Genomic DNA, 21,328 nt, shown 5'->3' on the forward strand with positions numbered 1-21,328 from the left:
GGAAACAATCAATAGAATTAGCTGTATCACAGGTAGTGTTAGAGTTTGTGAATGTTGCTAAGATTAAAGAGGATTTTTTTTTTTTCCAGTTTCAAAGACCAACCTTTCGGTTCATGAAGACAAGAACCGAGTTCCCTACGTAAAGGTATTTATAATACAGAATATGTTTTGACAAACTCTAATAATTTTTTTAAAGGATGTTGACATACTTTAAAAAAAATATTTTACAGGGGTGCACGGAGCGTTTTGTATGTAGCCCAGATGAAGTTATGGATACCATAGATGAAGGAAAATCCAACAGACATGTAGCAGTTACAAGTAAGTTAGAATATTTATTAACACTGGCTAGGGTACAAAACACCCTTAAAGTATCTTTTATCCAGTTGATTAATTGTAAAATAATGCCTTAGAGAGATTATTAGTAACGGAAAACCATGTTTGTTTGTTTGTTTTAGATTTCAGAATTTTTACATTGATTTTCTTTTTTTTTTTTAATTGTGCTTTAAGTGAAAGTTTACAGATCAAGTCAGTCTCTCAGCCATGTTTGTTTATAGTTGTTTATGTAATTTATTGCAGATATGAATGAACATAGCTCTAGGAGTCACAGTATATTTCTTATTAATGTAAAACAAGAAAACACGCAAACGGAACAAAAACTGAGTGGAAAACTTTATCTGGTTGATTTAGCTGGTAGTGAAAAGGTAAAATCTTTATATATATATTTTTGGTAGATATCTAAGCATTTCCATGAACTTTAGCTTAAATTTATACTTACACAGTATTCATTGTTGCATCTTGAAAAACTTTATCAAATTGGTTTTGGTAATATTTATGAGAGTTAAAACCATCGATGACAGTGCTTTAGGCAGAATAATCAGTTCCAAATGACTGTCATTTGGACTGTAGTCTAGTTCAACTCTGGGTTCTCTGACTTGTTTATATTGAGACATTCGATATGTGTCCATTGTTAAGACTTTTATTAGGTATCCTTTTCCTGATTTTTGGTTAACTATTTTATTCATACTGACAGTAGGTTACCTATTAAAACCAGTAACTTTCCACTCGTCCTTTCTGGTTTGGTTATACTTCTTTTCCCGCGATGAGTATTTCATTATTATAGTCTTGTACAATCTGATTCTAGTTCATATCAAAATAATTTCAAATTCTTGGCCATTTTCACTGTTTTGCTAATGCTGTTTCTTCTGATTAGAATGATAAACCTCTTCTACTCAAAAGTCTTACAAATATCTTTCAAAGCCTATCTCTAAATCTTGTGAATTCTAAGAAATGGCATGGATATATATCATTATGAAGCAATTCGTGATTTGGTTTGGTTAAGGATTTTTGCTGTTCATTGAACGCTGAACTTCTAGAAAATACAAAGGAAATATTTTACACTCGTAATTTTGTTTCATTATTTTGGAACCTTATGTATAGGTTAGTAAAACTGGAGCAGAAGGCGCCGTACTGGATGAAGCTAAGAATATCAATAAGTCACTTTCTGCTCTTGGAAATGTCATTTCTGCTTTGGCTGAGGGTAATGTGAGTATGCACGTCTTCTCTTTCCCTGTTGTGCTTTTGTGTGGAATTATTTAAATATTGATGTTTATATATATGGGTGGGTGTATGTGTGAAAGTGAGAAAGATTTATTGTGTTTGAATCAGTATGTGTAAGTTTATAGTATTAGTATAGTAGGTATAACAAGCCCTGGTTGCGCAGTGGTTAAGCCCTTGGCCGCTAACCAAAAGGTCAGCAGTTCGAACCCAGCAGCCGGTCTGTGGGAGAAAGATGTGGTAGTCTCCCTTCGTAAAGATCTGCAGCCTTGGAAACCTTGTGGGGCCATTCTGCTCTGTCCTGCAGGGCTACTGTGAGTCAGAATTGACTTGATGGCAGCGGTTTTTTTTATAGTATGCATATGCTAGATTTTAAAAGCAAGCAGATGAAATAATTTATATTCACTTTGTCATGTATTTAAAGTAGCATATTTAAATAACATTGAACTATATAGAAACCCATTAGTCTTCTTTGTTTTCTTTTTTGAATGTAGACATATGTTCCATACCGAGATAGTAAAATGACAAGAATCCTTCAAGATTCATTAGGTGGCAACTGTAGAACCACTATTGTAATTTGCTGCTCTCCGTCATCATACAATGAATCTGAAACAAAATCTACACTCCTATTTGGTCAAAGGTTTGTTGTTCAAAAAATACAAAGCCTGAATGTGGGCGGGCCTTTTAATTTATTAAGTTTAAGAAAATGTCAAATAGATACAATTCAATATTATATGATAGTCAGCAGTTCAAATCCACTGACCACTATGGGGCAGTTCTACTCTGTCCTATATAGAGTTATTATGAGTCAGAATTGACTCGATGGCAATGGGTTTGGTTTTGGTTTTTATTCAAATTAGCGAATATTATGAGTGTGCTAAACATACTCCTTTTTAACTAAGAAACAGTTAATACAAGCAAGGTTCAATTTTAGGTTGCTTGGATTTGAATTATGTCTAGTACACATTAAAGTCAAATGTTACTTTAGTCAAATTTATGGGAGAAGCTTTAATTCATCAGTAAAGAAAATAAGCTTTGAATCAGAAAGTAAAGTAAAAGCCTAACAAATAAAATCCTGTGTTAAACCTGTTGAGGTATTATGATAGGTTCAAATAATATGAGATGGTTAGCCTAGAAAAAGTAATAACAATGACTGTATCGTTGACCTTCAACAGTAATTTCTTAATTCAGCCTTACAAATGAATTGGGAAAGTATTGGTCCTTGTTTTTTACCCTCATTGAGTTGTCGATTTTTTTTTAAACCATGCATAGAAGTTTGGGCTGACCCAAATTTAGTTGGGTTGTGAGTGAACACTATACTGATTATATAGCTTTTGGTATTTAGTCTAAGAAATAACTGAACAAGAAGAGTTAAGTTACTTATATATATGTATATTACTTAGAGATATACCTAGATGTCAATTGAAAATAATTGTTTTCAGTCACATACTTTTTTTTTTCTCTTTTTCCAATTCTCTTAGGGCCAAAACAATTAAGAACACAGTTTGTGTCAATGTAGAGTTAACTGCAGAACAATGGAAAAAGAAGTATGAAAAAGAAAAAGAAAAAAATAAGACCCTGCGGAATACCATTCAGTGGCTTGAAAACGAACTCAACCGGTGGCGTAATGGTAATTTTGTTTTTTTAAGTTTACTGAATACAGATTTAGAGCAGTTTTATAAATTTGAGATTCTGGTGTGTAAATATAAATGAAAATAAGGAAGCCTGTCCATTTTCCCTTTTAAGGATCATCAAATAAAAATGAATAAAGTTTTTTATGTTAAATTCCGATATGACTTAAGATAATAAATATGAAGGCGCAGAGGCCAACTTGGAAGCTATAGAGGCCATGAGGTAGCAGGGTGCTTAAGGTTAGGACAGAAGTGATAAAAAGGACAGAATTGGTTGACTGGAATTACAAGATGGCAAGGATCAAGGGTAATTCCATGTTTTTAAGTCTTAGAAACTGGGCGGATAGAAGAGCTGGTAAGAGGTGCTGAGGTGGAATAAAAATGCAGTTAGTTTTAGACACGATGATTTCTGTTAAACGTTCTGTTCTCTTCATTTAGGGGAGACAGTGCCTATTGATGAACAGTTTGACAAAGAGAAAGCCAACTTGGAAGCTTTCACAGTGGATAAGGATATTACTATTACCAGTGATAAACCAGCAGCAACAATTGGAGTTACTGGAAACTTTACTGATGGTCAAAGAAGAAAGTGTGAAGAAGAAATTGCTAAATTGTACAAACAACTTGATGACAAAGTAGGTATTACTCATGTTCTATTTTGTTTTAGAATATTACTGACTTTTTTTTTTCTAATTCAGCTTTGTAGGTCCTTGATATGTATAAATCTTCCTTGATTTCTGTTAACTTTTAAAAATTGGTGTATTAGAAAATATAAAATTATAATTTGATCACATTTACTTCTGTGCAGAAACTGTGTATGAGACATTTTTGTTTGTTTTAAAGAAGTTTGACATTCAGTCATTGGAGAGCCAAGATGAAATGACCTGTTAGAAGCAGGAATCTGAAGGACCCTAATAAAAGATGACTAGATAAGAGATAGCACCGATTGTGAGGATGGCGCAGGACCAGGAAGTGTTTCATTCTGTTGTACATAGGGTCGCTGTGAATCGGAACTGACTCAACGACACCTAACAACAACAACCAGATAAGAGTTTAGACTGGGGGAACAGAATAGTATGGAAATATGTTCCTGCTTTGTTTGTATCATTAAGGTCATTAGTGTGAAAAATACCAGATTATGAAGTGAAAAAAGAAAGGCAAGAACAAAAACAAGAAAATAATCGTGTTTTTTTAAGTTGATATTTTTAATTATTTTCTTCCCCAAACAGATGGCAAGTTTGAAGTAACTGTATGGTTATTACAGCTTTAAATATGTTAATTTTTTTTAGCACTTAAAATGTTTAATTGGTAGTTTTTAATAAACAGTTTTTTTTTCTTGTTGCATTTGTTGATAATTGGAAGAAATGCTATTTCAGCCTTTTCTCAAGAAAAGAGATAAAATAAGCTATGCTGCGTTTGAAGAAATGGTTTTGAAATATTTTGGTATATACTGATCTTTTAGAAAAATAATAAACTGATTTTCTAGAAAAAATAAACGACTTTGATTCTCATTTGATTCATTTGAATTCTATCTTACCTAATTTTACAATTTGTATTAGGAAACAATTAGAACCAGATTGTGAGCTGTTTTGTTAACTGGATACTTTAAAATTCTAGGATGAAGAAATTAATCAGCAGAGCCAATTGGTAGAGAAACTGAAGACACAAATGTTGGATCAGGAAGAGGCAAGTTAAATACCTTTCATATTGCTTCCAGAAAAGCTTTATAGTTTGGCCTTAACATTTCGATATGTAAGAGATAAAAGAATTTACAGAGCTCAGAATATACTAAAGAGTATATTTTAAAAGTTCTTGAGTATGTGCATGCTTCATTGTAGATATTAGATCAGAACATCATATGAATTGAAGCAGATTGACAAGAATTCTTAAGGTTTTTTTTTTTTTTTTAATTTGTGTTGCATATAACTGGAGGGAGAAGAGGACTTTTTTTTTTTTTTAATATTCTTCAGCTGCATCTGTTAGACTTTTTAACTCTTGTCTTCTACTTTCCTTGCTTTGAAGTACAATGTTGTTTATCACCTTATTCTCCCAAAACATTTCTTATTGATCCTCTGGGGAAGATGCACAGCATTGGGCTGGAGTAACCCTAGACTCCCTCCCGCCTTAATCAAAAGTATTTGCCCACGGATGAGAAGGAATATAAGAAACACAATTTTTCATTCTCACTCATTAACTTAAACACCCGGATATAGCTCTAAGAGGATTATTAAGGAAAGAAAATGTCAGTGTCTGAAGTCCATTTACTTTGCTTCTAATAATTGTGTAATTCTGAGTATGACTCTTGTCATGTAAGCAAGCATGTCATATGAATAAAAATCTTTTTTTTTTTTTACACCTTTACTCTTTCTACCCACATCAATCTGTTACTCATTTCTGCCATATTTACTTTCATCTTAATTCTTCCACATTTCTCATCTCTCCCTGTCACCTAGTTTGGACTCTATCTTTACCTCACTTGGTGTATCAGGGAGATGATTGAAAATGATCCTTCATTTAAGACTTTTTTGTGTTTGGCTGATTGGTTGGTTTGTCTTTTGATAAAGGCCATACAGCTTAAATAGTAATCCATCCGACCTCTCAGATCAGTCAAATTAACCCACGTTAGAGTATTTTATGCTTATTTCAACTAGACCATTGTTTCTCAGAGGAGGCACTAGTGACATTTTGAGTTGGATGATTCCTTGTTATATTCTGTCTGTGGTTTAAAGGGCATTTAGCATCCCTGGCCCCTACTCCTACACGCCATTAGCAGCCCTTCCCTTTAGTAACACGTGCACACATTTCCAAATGCTCTTACTTGAAAGCCACTGACTTTGGAAGATTGCAGTATCTTCCCAACTAGTTTTTTGGCTTCCCTCCGGTTGAAATTTTATGTGCCTCTCCTCCCCGCTGCCCAAAGAAAATCTAAACATCTCCTACGACTTACTTTCTTGTTTCTGTGCACACACTTCATGAGCCTACAAGGCTGTCTTCTCCCTATTACATTAATTTGTGCATGACAAAAATCTGTATCTATCCTAGCCACCTTTTCCATGAGTACTGTCACTCCAGAAATATCCCCCTTGCCTGTATTACCAAGCACTTTATGTCATGCCCTACCCCTTTTTTATGGTTCTTATATTCCATCTTATATTACAGGTAGTTATGTATCTGTTTCTCTTCTACTGGAGTCCCTGAGTAGTGCACACAGTTAACATGCTTGGCTGCTCACTGAAGGGTTGGGGCTTTGAGCCCACCAGAGGTGCCTTGGAAGAAAGGCCCGGTGATTTGCTTAAAAAAAAAAAATCAGCCATTGAAAATTCTGTAGGAGCAGTTCTACCCTGACACACATGGGGTCACCATGAGTCAGAATTGACTTGATGGCAACTGGTTTTTTTCTCTTCTACTAGGTTCCTCAAAGGCAAAGTCTTTGATTTCCCTCGTCTCCCACAGTGTCTAATACAGTGCCTGCACATAGACATTCAGTGAATCTGTTGAATAAATAAGTATTGCTAAACTTAATAGAATCCACATTTCATTCCCTTTGTGCTTAGCAAATGGTGAAGCAAATAGATGTTCTTTGTATTTAAAAAAAAAAAAGTTTATTTTGGTTGAAAAGAGATTTTTTGCTCTTTTCATGTAGCTTCTAGCATCTACCAGAAGAGATCAAGATAACATGCAAGCTGAGCTGAACCGCCTTCAGGCAGAAAACGATGCCTCTAAAGAAGAAGTAAAAGAAGTTTTACAGGCTCTAGAGGAACTTGCTGTCAATTATGACCAGAAGTCCCAGGAAGTTGAAGATAAAACTAAGGAATATGAATTGCTTAGCGATGAACTAAATCAGAAATCGGTAGGATATGGTTTTGTTTGCGTTCTTAATGTTTTACTATAAGTATTCTTAATTGAACAACTATTTAAATTGCTTATATCTAAATAAACCCAAAACTGATAGCATCAATTCTCAAACAGGCTCAGATCTCAGCTTCAGTTCCTCCTGTATATGAAACCGTAGAGGAAGAGGATTATCTTTTTAGTTCCTGAAGGTCTAGTAATCTGTAATTTAAAAACTATTTTTGAAAGATGCTTGCTCTACCTAATGTTAAAAAAGAAAAAGTTTCGTGCTACTCAGTAAAGCTATTAGATGAGTATTCAAACTACAAATTAAAAACCAAGTGTAAAAATAATAAGATGCTATTTAATCAACTAAGTGAATTATTTAGAGTAGACATAAAGATATATAATTTCATGTAGCTTGTATTTCATTTACTGTTAAATTCCCAACACCTGGAACAGTGCCTACCTAGCACAACATAGTAAGATCTTTTTGTGATTTCTGCTTATTACTTACTATAGGACAATAATTACCAGCCAATAACACTGATGCCAAAAAACGGTAGGTAGCTGTGATTGTAACTGCTAAACTCCTTTCAGCATCACCACAGACGCACATTTTCTCAGCAGTTTTGTTACTGATAATGACTGACTTCAAGTTTAGAAGTCAGTAGCTAGATTTGGAATCATTATTAGTGTGTACCACTTATTTCCCTGTCCACGTTCTCCTGTCTAAAGGAAGAGGTTCAACACAATGAAATAGCATTTTTAAAAGGTTTCCTGCTCCTGTTCAATTTCCCTTTTTCATCTTCAAAGTTACAGTTAGGTTGAAGTTACAATTTAATACCATGAAGATGAAGACATCTTTGTAACTCTTGATTAGTTGTACTATTAGCAAACCTAATGGCTGTTTCGAGAACAGTAGTGTCTTAGAACTCAGAGTTGACTGGCTCATCCATGGTTACTGACTTCAGTCTTTAAAACAGGTGTATTTGTGTCTCAGTTGTGGATTTGAAATCCATCAGCACTAAATAGCGATAGAAGCTGTAAACCCCTAGTGGTCAGCATCTTTTTATATGCTTGCAATAATTGCTGTTCAGTTGTTAGAGGAAGTGTCTGGTAATTTAAACATTTGTGGTAGAAGCCTGTTAGGTGAGATTTGCACGATAACCAGTATGTTGTGAATTAAACTGGATAAACATGCGCTCCATTGATATTCATAAATGACCGACCACCAAACAAATGGCTGAGATGATGGTTTTTTCACTAAAAGACACTGACTAAAAGTCAGTAAGTTGCATTAAAAATGCAGTGTCTCATCTGTGATGTAATGAATAGTTTTAAAATGGGCCAAGTTGGATTGGATTTTCCGAAATTGTGAATTCTTTGTTGTTGGTAAACCAGCTATTTTAAATTTACAATTATAGTAATTAAAGTCAGGGAGTGGTATTACTTCATCACTAACTGCTAGATAATTGCTTGTATCGTAGTATCAAAAATGATAATTATCATCATTTGGAGAATTCTTTTCAGTGAGTATGTATATAGAAAGTACATAAAATAAAACTAGAAAACTATCGTTTTCTAACATTAATTACTCAGACTCAGTTTGCAAAGATAGCCATAATATGGCAATGAAAGGAAATTGTGTCTAATTAATTTTTAAGTGTCCCATTTCAATAAGTATTTGAATTGAGTTTTTATCAGATGTAACTGTATCTTTGTTTTTGGTCCTATTAGGCAACTTTGGCGAGTATAGATGCTGAGCTTCAGAAACTTAAGGAAATGACCAACCACCAGAAAAAACGAGCAGCTGAGATGATGGCATCTTTACTAAAAGACCTTGCAGAAATAGGAATTGCTGTGGGAAATAATGATGTAAAGGTAAATATAATAAATACTCAGTGTAATTATTTGTATAGAACTCCTGCTTTTGTTTACTGTTTTTCACAAAGTTGTTGACATACCCATTATCTCATCCTTAAACCAGCCATGTAAAAAAAAAAAAAAAAATGTATGGTAGATGGTGTTAACTCTGTTTTAAAAAGATGAAGAAAGAGAGAAAGGATAAGGAATGCCTAAGTAAACACATTAAATATGCAACACTTGTCAGACTCCATTCTGGTTCTTTCTCTACTACATAAAGATTTTATACTTAGAAATCATGTTGGAACAACTGTGAAGATAAGCTCAGATAGTAAACTAATTCATAAATGAATAAAGATAGATGAACACTGCTAATTAAATGCTATTAAAAATTTTTAGTATGAAAAAATTCAAACGTGCAAAGAGAATAATATAGTGAACCCTAGAGTTACCAGTTAAAAAATTTTCTATACTGTGTTTTTTTTCTTTCCTAATAATCTTTTTAAGAGTACTAATAATTGAGTGTATTAGCACTAGGCATGTGGTGAAAACTTTAGTGACCCGTAGATTTTGAAACTTAGATCAAAAAAACAAAGACTAATTGCAAAAACACGCACATAAAATAAAAGTTTTATGTGTTGTAGTGGGTATTTACTTGGACTTTACCCTTTTAATTAAAGCCTAAATATAGTAACAAAGAGAAGAAACTTATACTTGGGTTTATAGTGAGAACATACCAAGGAGCTCAGTTTAACAAGAGTTGAAAGTGAAATAAAAGTTTTCAATATGGAGAACACATTGCTTTTGTTAACTGTGTTTTTCGAGAATGCCGTTTGTCAATTGAGGCAAGGATTCTGGTGACCTGTCACGTATCATTTCATTTCTTAGTGTTGACTTACCTCAGTGAAACAAAGGAATGGGGTACTGTTAAATACTGGGCGACCTACCTGGCTTCTTCACCATCAGTCTGAGCATTATTCCCCCTTTACCTGTTTATGCTGAAGTGACGTCATAAGTAGAAATGGGAATCTTCTGAGTATAAAATGTAGAGGATTTATTTCCTATCACTGAACACTAGAAACGTGTTGCTGAAAAATTTACGACTTAAAAAACCTTTTCATGTTGAAGTAATTAAGTGGAAAAGGTGGCGAAGGCAGAAAGTACAGAGTTGAAATGCTTAGCGTGTTTAGTTGCAGAGCCAGTGATACAATACAGGTCCTCTGACTCCTAGACTGCTTTTTTCACTACACTACATAGTATTTTGAAAACAAATGAACCTTGCAAATAGTTTCTTAAAAAATAAAATGAAAAACCTCTGAATCCCTCATTATTTTCATTGTTCCTACATAATTTTTTTCCTGTTGACATCATCGGTAATCACTGATTTGAGCACTGCTTAATTTTTTGTTTTGTTTGTTTGTTTTGATATTAGGTTCATTCACTCTTTATGTTGCACGGTCTTTAGATTTTGACAAACGTAGAGTGTCATGTATCCACCATTACGACATCATACAGAATAATTTCACCCCCTGACAAATACCCTGTGCTTTTCCTATTAATCTCCCCCCACCGCCCCCCGCGCACCCCAGCCTCTGGCAACCACTGATCTTTTTATTGCCTCTATAGCTTTGCATTTTCCAAAATGTCATGTAGTTGGAAGAATACAGTATGTAGCTTTTTCAGACTGGTTTCTTTCACTTAACAGTATGTTTTTAAGGTTCCTCCATGTCTTTTCACAACTCGATAGCTCATTTCCTTTTATCAGTGAACAATATGTACAGATGTACCATAGTTTTTGTTATCCATTCACCTGTTGGTACATCTTTGTTTGCTTCCAGTTTTTGGCAGTTGTAAATAAAATTGCTATAAGCATTCGTTTTTGTGTGGATGTAAGCCTTTAACTCATTTGGGTAAATACTGTATTTTTCTCCAAATAATATGCCCACATAAATAACACCCGCCCACACACACAGCATGCAGGGCCCACCTAGGAAAATGATGCACAAAGGGTTGGGAGACTGGCAAAAAAGTATAACGCGTGCATTATTTGCGTAAAAATATGGTGCCTGGAAACACAATTGCTGGATCGTATGGTTAAGAATGTGTCGATGCTTGTGAGAAACTGCCAGACTGTCTAGCAGAGTGGCTGTACCGTTTTGCATTTCCACCAGCAATGAATGAGAGTTTCTGTTGCTCCACATCCTTGCCACTGTGGTGGTGCCTGTGTTTTGGATTTTAGCCATTCTAATAGGCGTGTGAAGTGGTATCCAGATTGCAGCTCCCTCTGACTTGATGTTGAGCATCTTTTCATGATTATTTGCCATCTGTGTATTTTCTTTGGTGAGGTGTAAGAGTTCTTGGTATATTTTGGATGAAGTCCTTTATTAGATAAGTGTTTTACATACAAGTATTTTCTCCCAATCTGGCTTGTCTTTTTATTCTCTTAACAGTGTCTTTGACAGAGCAAAGTGTTTAATTTTAATCAAGTCTATGTACCAGTCTTTTCTGTCATGGATTATGCATTCGGTGTTGTATCTAAAAACTCTTTGCCATACCCAAGGTCACCTAGATTTTTTCCTGTGTTATCTTGTAAAAGTTTTATAGTTTTGCATTTTATATTTAGGTCTCTGATCCATTTTAAGTTAATTTTTGTGAAGAGTGTTTAAGGCTTGTGTCTAGATTCATTTATTTGCATGTGGATGTCCCGTTGTTCCAGAAACTTTCTTCGGTGAATTGTCTTTTTTCCTGTGTCAACGATGAGTTGACTTTATTCATTGGGGTCTATTGCTGGTCTCTCTTCTATCCCATTGATATATATTTGTCTTTCGCTAGTACTACACTGTCTTTGATTATTGCTTTATAGTAAGCCTTTAAGTCAGGTAATGTCAGTCCTCTGATACACTCTTACATACTCTTCAATATTGTGTTGGCTATTCTGGGTCTCTTGCCTTTCCGTATAAATGTCGCTGGAACTTTGTAATGAAGTCCATGAAAGTAAAGTAATGTATGGTGACCAGAATTCTTCCTTGGTGAACTTAAAAATCATTCTTTCATTGTACCGTACACATCACCTTATTGTTAAGCTTTAAGATGGATTTACTTGTACACAGTTAACACTGAATTTACTGAAGTCCTGTGAAGAAGAAATCCAAAAATCGAAAGGGGGCTAATTTATCAAGGTTATTTTTTTTTCCTTTAGGTTTATATTCTTTTTTTTTTTTTTTTTACTTGTAGGCGTGTATTAACTTTATTACTTTAAGTTTTAGAATCTAAAAAAGGCAAAAATTAAACTGTATTTATATATGCTTACTGAAAACAGTAACAGAAGAAAAAAATTCCAGACTCCTTATGCGTATGGAAAAATACTAAAATATATCTTGTTACAAGATTTTAGAGTCTAATTGGGAAAGTACACACTGAAAGTTTTTGGCTTTAAGTTTTTATTTCACTTTTTTTTCCCACAGCAACCTGAAGGAACTGGCATGATAGACGAAGAGTTTACTGTTGCAAGACTCTACATTAGCAAAATGAAGTCAGAAGTAAAGACAATGGTAAAACGCTGCAAACAGTTAGAAAGCACGCAAGCTGAGAGCAACAAAAAAATGGAAGAAAATGAGAAGGAGTTAGCAGCATGCCAGCTTCGTATATCTCAGGTATGTATTACGGAGCAGAGTTTTTTCTTTGCTGACTGAAACAGGCACATGTAAATTTTACTTATTGCAAAAGTTTTCTAAAAAATGAACTTCTATTGGTTATTTTGGGTAACAACATTAACAGGTTAATTTAGTGGGTTTTTTATAGCCAGCTGTAGTATAATACAACGTGAATGATTTAATATGGGTTGAATTTGTTGACATATGTATGTTAAGGATAGACATTTTACTAATAAGATGTGACTGATGTGACTAATGAAGAATCTAGAAGAATTCCAGGGCAGACAAAATTGCTGGGGACCAGTTTTCTGGCTTTGGCTGTTCACCAAGAAGGGGATTGTGGAAGGAGGCAGGGGTAATGTTAGCCGGAGATAAAACTAATGGCATTTCATATTTTAGCCTTCAGTGCTTTAGTTTGCAAGCTGTACAGAAGATCCTTTTATCGGTTAAACCTTTTAACATTGTAAATCTGGCCCCTGAAGATTTTTGGTTTAAATTTCTTAAACTCATATTTAGATATAGTGATAAAACTTGCTTACTTTCACATTTTCTTTAACAACAAAATATGTACATGAGATTTTTTTTCACTTCATGTCAGTATATTTTTTCCAAAAGCATGAAGCCAAAATCAAATCACTGACTGAATACCTTCAAAATGTGGAGCAAAAGAAGAGACAGCTGGAGGAATCTGTCGATTCCCTCAGTGAAGAACTAGTTCAGCTTCGAGCGCAAGGTATGAGTTCCCGGTTACTTATGAATTGTATCTATATTCTTTCTTTCTTTAATTATAGTGAACACATATTCACACTCATAGCAAATATTAGGAATACTGATAACTTAGAATAGTAAACAAATCATACATTTTAATGTGGCTTTGAAACATACTTTTGAAATTGTGTCTGAATATAGAAATGATCAACCCGGACATTTCACAGTAAGTTAGGAAGTTTGTGTGTGTGTGTAGACATAGAAGACTTTGAAAATTATCTCACTTCCTTACCATGCACTTAATCTATTCTGCTCTGGGATTAAGCAAAGGAAATAGAAGAGTTTATAATATCAGTGGAAACCCTGGTGGTGTAGTGGTTAAGTGCTAAGGCTGTTGACTAAAAGGTTGGCATTTCAAATCCACCAGGTGCTCCTTAGACACTCTATGGGGCAATTTTACTCTGTCCTATAGGTTACTATGAGTCAGCATCGACGGTAGCGGGTTTTATAAAGGTATAAGTAAGTAATCAGGATATAACTAAGTATAAGGATATAACTTTACTAGTCAACGCATCATTGGAGGGAAAAAATTATTAGTGGGTGGCATTTGGATAATTTTAAGTCAAATACTACTAAGGAACATACCCCTCATAAAATGTATTCGCTCCTTGGTTGACGTGATAAACTTTAAGGCTTATTTCGTGTCTTCTCTTTTCTCTCCCTTCTCAAACAGAGAAAGTCCATGAAATGGAAAAGGAACACTTAAATAAGGTTCAGACTGCAAATGAAGTGAAGGCAAGTGTGATGCTACATTGCAATCTAATGGCTTTAATTCATCGTCATTAATTTTGACTAGTCTGCTTTTAACTTCGTTTCCCCTGATAATTTTAGCAAGCTGTTGAACAGCAGATTCAGAGCCACAGAGAAACTCACCAAAAACAAATCAGTAATCTGAGAGATGAGATTGAGGCAAAAGAAAAACTTATTACTGATCTTCAAGAGTAAGTATTATATGCTTTTGTGTCCTCTTGCTCTTAAACCGAGATATTTAGAAACTAATTAGGAAAACCTAATATTTAGATAAGAGGAAATAAGAGGTTATTGATGGGCAGTATGTCCTTATTAGAAACCTGTATTTTTCATTGAAATTGATATTTTCAACTGGGAAAATACAGAATTTTCTCGTTTATGAGTATAACTTCTAGATTTTCAAGTAAAATTTTTGAAGTTTTCTTAGCTATTTTGATCTAAATGTGCAGGGGAAAAAATCCCCCAACTTAAACTCATTATTATTGCAAGTTGACACCAGTCTCCAAATGATTTCCTCAACTTCCTTTTTTAAGAAATCCTTAACTTAGAAAAACTTTATTGGAAATTATGGATTTTAAGTTTGGGGCTTTTTTTTTTTTTTTTAATAAAAGTTGTCATCTTAATTTAGTCTTTACTTCCATAACTATATGCACCTAGGATAGAATTTATAGAGATCACAGGTCTGCAACTAAATCATGATTTGAACAGGAACCAGAAAAGAGTGACAAGACAAAAGTGATGACTTATTTGGGGCCTTAGGTCTTATTCATACCTAGTGGAATTAGAGATAAGGATTCAGGGACATGAAAGGCACGGAAGAGTAGAATCATGCTTTCAAAGCAAAATATGAAAAAAATAGTGGCTGGCTGCAAGTAGCCAGGTCCCCTTCTCCTCAGCCTCCCCCAGCTCTCAAGGGGGACAGGATGATAGAGGAGGCCTTGAGTATTTGAAAATGGAGATTACAGGAGTTAGAAGTTTGAAAACTTTTAATTGAAATACTGCTGATGGCTTGATTTTTTGCAGCCTTCCTTTTGCTCTAATAACATTGTTATATAGTTCATCGTGAGCTCTCACGTTGAGAAAACTGTCATGTTGATACTATGGGGTTTTTTTTCTTTTCTTTATCAGCCAAAACCAGAAAATGATGTTAGAACAGGAACGTCTGAGAGTAGAGCATGAGAAGTTGAAAGCAACTGACCAGGAAAAGAGCAAGAAACTACATGAACTTACGTGAGTAAAATGTTTGAGAGTTTAAAAATAAAAACTTAGAGGATTGCAGGTACTACTCTTGGGTATATTTGTGGATGCATTTTTTACTTTGTGTTGGCTGAACTGTGTTTTTCTTAAACTCTCTTGATTCGGTTTGATTTATACCTAAAAATTTCCAGTATATTCTTGAATTTTAGTGAAAGGAAGGCCTTGCATTTCAGTGATAGTCAAGATTCAGATTCCTGTTCATCAGTCTGCTTGCTATTTCTGTGTTACCTTATGACTTCAGGGTCCATCAGAAAAAATGAACCTAAAACAGGACATTAAATAATTTAAAAGATTGCAGTATGTACCACAAAAACTGAATTTTTATAAAATTTGGTTTTGCTTGAAGAACATGGTTGCTTTAGCCTTAGCTTTGTCAAAAGAAGTTTTTACCAGTTACTTTTTGCTAATTTACTAAGAGTATATAGTCAGTACTCAGTTTGGTAGAATCTGAGCAGAAAGAAAACTCTTGATTTGTTTACATACTTTGAATTTGCAAGAGATAATTGGCAAATAAACAGGCTGTTGTTAGGAATGGTCACACTATCAGGACCAGTTCAGAGTTGATTTTTATAAAGTTTCTTTTGAATCATCAGTCATAATTTTGTTTAGAATAATTTTAATGTAAAATACTTCAGCATTTTTCATTTATTTGAATTTAAGAACTGATCCTTTCAGATAAAAAGAATTTGATTCACATCTTCTGCTAAATAAAACTAGAATTTTATGGACTCAAAGTTGAGAATATATATATTCTTTCACTGTTTAGTGTTATGCAAGATAGACGAGAACAAGCAAGACAAGACCTGAAGGGTTTGGAAGAGACAGTGGTAAGAAAAGCTTGAAAATAAATTGGATTGGGGAGTATTTTGTGGGTTTTGCCCCCCCCTTCTTAAATTTGAAGTCTGAATCCCCAAAATACTGCTATTCTTAATTCAAGGCAAAAGAACTTCAGACTTTACATAACCTGCGGAAGCTCTTTGTTCAGGACCTGGCCACCAGAGTTAAAAAGGTAATACAACAATACTGAGGAAAGTATTTGTATAAATCACACTGTGTGTAACTGTGTGTATTCATAAATGAAATGATTTTACACTGTCATAAAAATTTTTATGTAGGTATAATGCTTGGATTCTGTGATCTTTAAATTTTGTCATAATCTTCATCTACATTCTTTTCTCAGAGTGCTGAGATAGATTCTGATGACACTGGAGGCAGTGCTGCTCAAAAGCAGAAAATCTCCTTCCTTGAAAATAATCTTGAACAACTCACTAAAGTACACAAACAGGTAATACAGAGTATATTTTGTGGTGGCAAGTATTTTAATCTTTTAAAGCCCTAAGGAATTTTCATACCCTGAGCCTTTCCATTATTTTATAAAGAACCACTAGCAAGTTTTAGGAGGATTAATATTTAATAACCACATTATCAAAAGAGGCCAATGAAAACATGTAATTTTATTTCCTCTGTACAATTTCTGGTCTGCCATAATAATTTTTTGATTTCTGGTAGACATTCTTTACAGTTAAAGTATTTTTTTTTGGTCTGTTTATATTTGAGGTACCAGAGTATATATATATATTTTTTTAAAGTAACGCTTACTGTGTTTTTGCTTATTTTTTATTATGGCATGATAAATGATTAATATTACTAAAAAAAATGTTTCATAACACTCAGTTGTTTTCTTTGTTATTGTAAACCTGATGATTGCACAAGAGTACTTTATAAAAGTTAAAGAAATTCTAATTTTTCTTGTCTTCAACATGTATTAATAGTTTGCTAAGTTTATGATTACTTGTGGTCTTATATGTTTAAAAGAGTATTCATTTCCACCAGATTAGTATCTCACTGAAGTGACAGATCACTAGTGTGGTAACTGATAGTCTTTACGTAGTAGGGGGAGAGGGCAATCTCCCTGCCCCCAAATAAAACTATATATGTGAGAGAAATAGATATGTATGTATATGTACTCCTTATGTTTCTGTCTAAATTAAATTAGCTACTTAGAAAAACAAGTCTTACTATAAAATGTAGTTTTACTTACCTTTTAAAGAGAAATTGTGAAATGTTCATACTTTTCTCAGTTCATTTCATGTTAAAGCCAGATAAATTTTCTTTATTGCCTTTAGTTGGTACGTGATAATGCAGATCTTCGCTGTGAACTTCCTAAGTTGGAAAAGCGACTTAGAGCTACAGCTGAGAGAGTGAAAGCTTTGGAGTCAGCACTGAAGGAAGCCAAAGAAAACGCATCTCGTGATCGCAAACGCTATCAGCAAGAAGTAGATCGTATAAAGGAAGCAGTCAGGTCAAAGAATATGGCCAGGAGAGGACATTCTGCACAAATTGGTTAGTGGAGCAGATCCATACCTTTAAACTTCGCTCTGTTTGAATGTTTCTATTTAGTTGAAAACATAGTCTGATTCATTCATAATGTGTTGGTATGGAGATATTTGTCTTTATTTTCTAACTCATGGAAGATTAGCATTGTTGGAAGAGAATAGAGAAATTGAAGAATGACCACATTTACAGGACAAGAAGATAAATGAGAACTAGCAAAACACGCAAGAATGGTTGGGGATAGGAGAAATTATATAGAACAGTGTTATTAAAGCAGAGGGAGAATCACAAGAAACAAGTCATCAGCAATATTTCATGCTTCAGATGAGTTATGGGCGCCGGGACAAGATATATTAAGGGTTAAGGAGCCGGGCTGATGTAAGTGATTGCTTTTGGCTGCTAACCTAAAAGTTGGAGGTTCAAACCCAACCACTGGCTCCATGGAAAAAAGTCCTGGCAATCTGCTTCCATAAAGATTACAGCCAAGGAAACACTATGGAGCACTTCTACTCTGTAACACATGGGGTCACCATGAGTCGGGGGCTGGCTCTACGGCAGCTAATGTGACAACAAGGATTTTACGGGTTCCTGGAGAAAAAGATGTAACCAATACAAAGAAAGGGAGGACTGCATTGAGAAACAGGAGGGCAAAGAGAAACATAAATTTGGGAATTTGTTCTGAGAGAGAAGAGACCTAGGTAGTCATTGTTGTCATGTGTTAAACTTTATTCTAAAGTCAGTCTTTGTTTTTCATATTAGCTAAACCTATTCGACCTGGGCAACATCCAGCAGCTTCTCCAACACATCCAGGTGCAATTCGAGGAGGAGGTGCCTTTGTACAGAACAGCCAGCCAGTGGCAGTACGTGGCGGAGGTGGCAAGCAAGCGTAACATTTTACACATGTCCACAGGTTTGTAATGTGTATCTGGCTTTTGAATTGTAGTTGTACATGGAAGCTCTCAGTCACAGGTTGTTAAACAATGTCTTGAATTCTCAGTTAGTGTCATGATTATTTTTTTTTAATGTATGTGATTGTAAAAGCAACTTGGCAAGGTTTCTTTGAGTCTTTTTCCATAGTTCAGGTCATACTATATATTAAATTTTGTGTCTTTACTGTTTTTAACCTATCATTGGATTATTATTATTAGTTCCTGGTATTCTGTCTAATGAATATACCATAGTTTATAACTGTTCCCTTTTATTGTTATTTGATTATGTTAATATTTACCATATTTGAAATTTTCTAAAATTGAAATTTCCATATATGAAATTTGAAGTATGGTACATCTTTTTATGCCCCCTCACATACTAGATTACTTCAAGATTCCCAGAAGTGGAATTACAAGCGCTATGAACGTTTTTGAGATTCTTAATACATAATACATAGTGCCTCGTTGCTTTCCAGAAAGACTGCACCAAATTGCATATTAGCCAAGGATACTGTCCATTTTTGTTGCATCTTTGCCAGCATTGAGTGTTAATAGTCTTAAACTTCTTGATTTAATAAAGAAAGGGCCTCTCGTTGATTTATTTAATGAAGTTGGATATTTTTAATGTATTTGTTGGGCTGTTTTTTTAAATACGTTACCTCCGTGCCCTTTTTCTATTCATCTATATTCATTCATTTTTAGTTATATAAGCAATATCTGTCCATTGTAGGGGCCTAAAGACTATCACAAAGTAGAAAATAAATATCACCCAGAGATACCATCTGATATCTTACATGTATCTTTTTAGAGCCCTTTTTATGTATTAATAACTTTTGGGGTTTTTTAAAAAGTTTTTTTAATTGTACTTTAGATGAAGGTTTGCAGAACCAACTAGCTTCTCATTAAACAGTAGACAGATTGTTTTGTGACATTGGTTAACAACCCCACGACATGTCAACACTCTCGCCTTCTCGACTTTGGGTTCTCTATTACCAGCTTTCCTGCCTTCTAGTCCTTGCCCCTGGGCTGGTGTGCCTATTTAAGTCTCGTTTTGTTTTATAGGCCTATCTAATCTTGCGCTGAAGGGTGATCCTCAGGGGTGATTTCATTACTGAGCTAAAAGGGTGTGCAGGGGCTATACTCTCAGGGTTTCTCTAGTCTCTGTCAGACTAGTAAGCCTGGTGTGTTTTTTAGTGAGTTAGGATTTTGTTCTACATTTTTCTCCAGCTCTGTCCAGGACCCTGTATTGTGATCCCTGTCAGAGCAGCCAGTGATAGTAGCTGAGCACCATCTAGTTGTGCTGGACTCAGTCTGGTGGAGGCTGTAGTACTTGTGGTCCATTAGTCCTTTGGACTAATCTTTCCCTTGTGTCTTTGGTTTTCTTCATTCTCCCTTGCTCCAGACGGGGTGAGACCAGTGGAGTATCCTAGATGGCTGCTCACAGGCTTTTAAGACCTCAGGTGCTACTCACCAAAGTAGAGTGTAGAACATTTTTTTAATAAACTGTGTTAGCCAGTTGAGCTAGTTGGTCCCTGTATTATAACTTTTAAGTTAAAGAGTTTAAACTGCTTAAACAAACTGGTACACACACACAACGGAATACTGTGCAGCCATAAAGAATAATGATACGGTGTCAAGATATACTATAACGTGGGTGAATCTGGAGACATTATGCTGAGTGAAATAAGTCAGTCACAAAAGGACAAATACTGTATAATCTCACTATTATAAAAAGACAAGACTAGGTATACATACAGAAAGCGACATTCTTTGGTGGTTACCAGGGATGAGAGGGAGAAGGAATCACTTTCTAGATAGTAGTCACTTGTTTGTTTTGGTGACGCGTAAGGCAATACCGAATAAGGGTATTGTGGAGTCAGCACAACTTGACCAGGGTAAAAGATGAGACTAAGAAGTACACAAGAATAGGGACGATTTTGGTAAAAGCCACAACATAACACAATTTTGCAACAACCAATAATAACGTGTGTGGTTGCGTAGGTATATGTATGCTTGTATATGTATAGGTAAGCACATACAGATATATAGGTGTACACGGATAGGTGTTTATGTAGGCAAATGTATATACAGGTTTGTGTGTGCTGCATATATATGTTCGTATATAAAATAAAGCACATGGGGACACAGTTATGGATGCTTCCTAGACATAACCAAACACCTTGCAGGATTGAATTACTGGGTTTGAGGGCTTAGGACCATAGTCTTGGAGGGGCAGCTCAGCCAACTGGCTGGCATAAGATAGCTCATAAAGATAATGCTCTACATCCTGGTTTGGTGACTAGGGTCTGGGGTCTTAAACGCTTGCGAGTGGCCACGTGAAATGCAACTATTGGTCTCTGTGCGTCTGGAGCAAAAGGGAAAGAAGGAAACCAAAGGCTCAGACTAGTCTGTAGGACTAATAGTCTACGTGAACCACGGCCTCACCTACCTTGAGACCAGAAGAACTAGATGTTGCCCAGCTACCACTACTGACTGTTCTGACCAGAGGCATAATAGGAGGTCCCAGATAGAACGGGAGAAAAATGTAGAACAAAACCCAAATTCCTAAAAATTGGACTTACTGGACTGATAGAGACTAGAGGAGCTCCTGAGACTATTGCCCTGCGATGTCCTTTAAGCTTGGAGCTCAAACCACTCAGCCATAAGACAGAGTGGCTCATAACATAAACAGTATCACCCGTGAATACCGTGCTCCTTCCTGTAAACAGTCATCTAAATGAGACCTAACAGTCACCGT

The 21,328-nt window shown here is 35.0% G+C and overlaps 1 protein-coding gene across 1 annotated transcript in view; it reads left to right on the top strand.

The window, feature by feature from the left end:
- KIF5B (kinesin family member 5B) overlaps positions 1-21,328 on the top strand; it is a 46,317-nt gene that overhangs the window by 18,679 nt on the left and 6,310 nt on the right. The window contains exons 6-25 of the mRNA XM_049881688.1: positions 90-145; positions 231-318; positions 577-701; positions 1,438-1,542; positions 2,049-2,194; positions 3,036-3,184; positions 3,624-3,817; positions 4,800-4,868; positions 6,826-7,032; positions 8,754-8,897; positions 12,344-12,532; positions 13,148-13,265; positions 13,974-14,035; positions 14,132-14,241; positions 15,179-15,280; positions 16,074-16,134; positions 16,245-16,316; positions 16,488-16,592; positions 17,434-17,650; positions 18,401-18,551. Of these exons, the coding sequence (XP_049737645.1) occupies positions 90-145; positions 231-318; positions 577-701; positions 1,438-1,542; positions 2,049-2,194; positions 3,036-3,184; positions 3,624-3,817; positions 4,800-4,868; positions 6,826-7,032; positions 8,754-8,897; positions 12,344-12,532; positions 13,148-13,265; positions 13,974-14,035; positions 14,132-14,241; positions 15,179-15,280; positions 16,074-16,134; positions 16,245-16,316; positions 16,488-16,592; positions 17,434-17,650; positions 18,401-18,531 (2,450 nt within the window). The 3' untranslated portion in view covers positions 18,532-18,551. The remainder of the gene's footprint in view (positions 1-89; positions 146-230; positions 319-576; positions 702-1,437; positions 1,543-2,048; positions 2,195-3,035; positions 3,185-3,623; positions 3,818-4,799; positions 4,869-6,825; positions 7,033-8,753; positions 8,898-12,343; positions 12,533-13,147; positions 13,266-13,973; positions 14,036-14,131; positions 14,242-15,178; positions 15,281-16,073; positions 16,135-16,244; positions 16,317-16,487; positions 16,593-17,433; positions 17,651-18,400; positions 18,552-21,328) is intronic.

The sequence above is a fragment of the Elephas maximus genome, chromosome 4, assembly GCF_024166365.1.
Source record: "Elephas maximus indicus isolate mEleMax1 chromosome 4, mEleMax1 primary haplotype, whole genome shotgun sequence".
NCBI lineage: Eukaryota > Metazoa > Chordata > Mammalia > Proboscidea > Elephantidae > Elephas > Elephas maximus.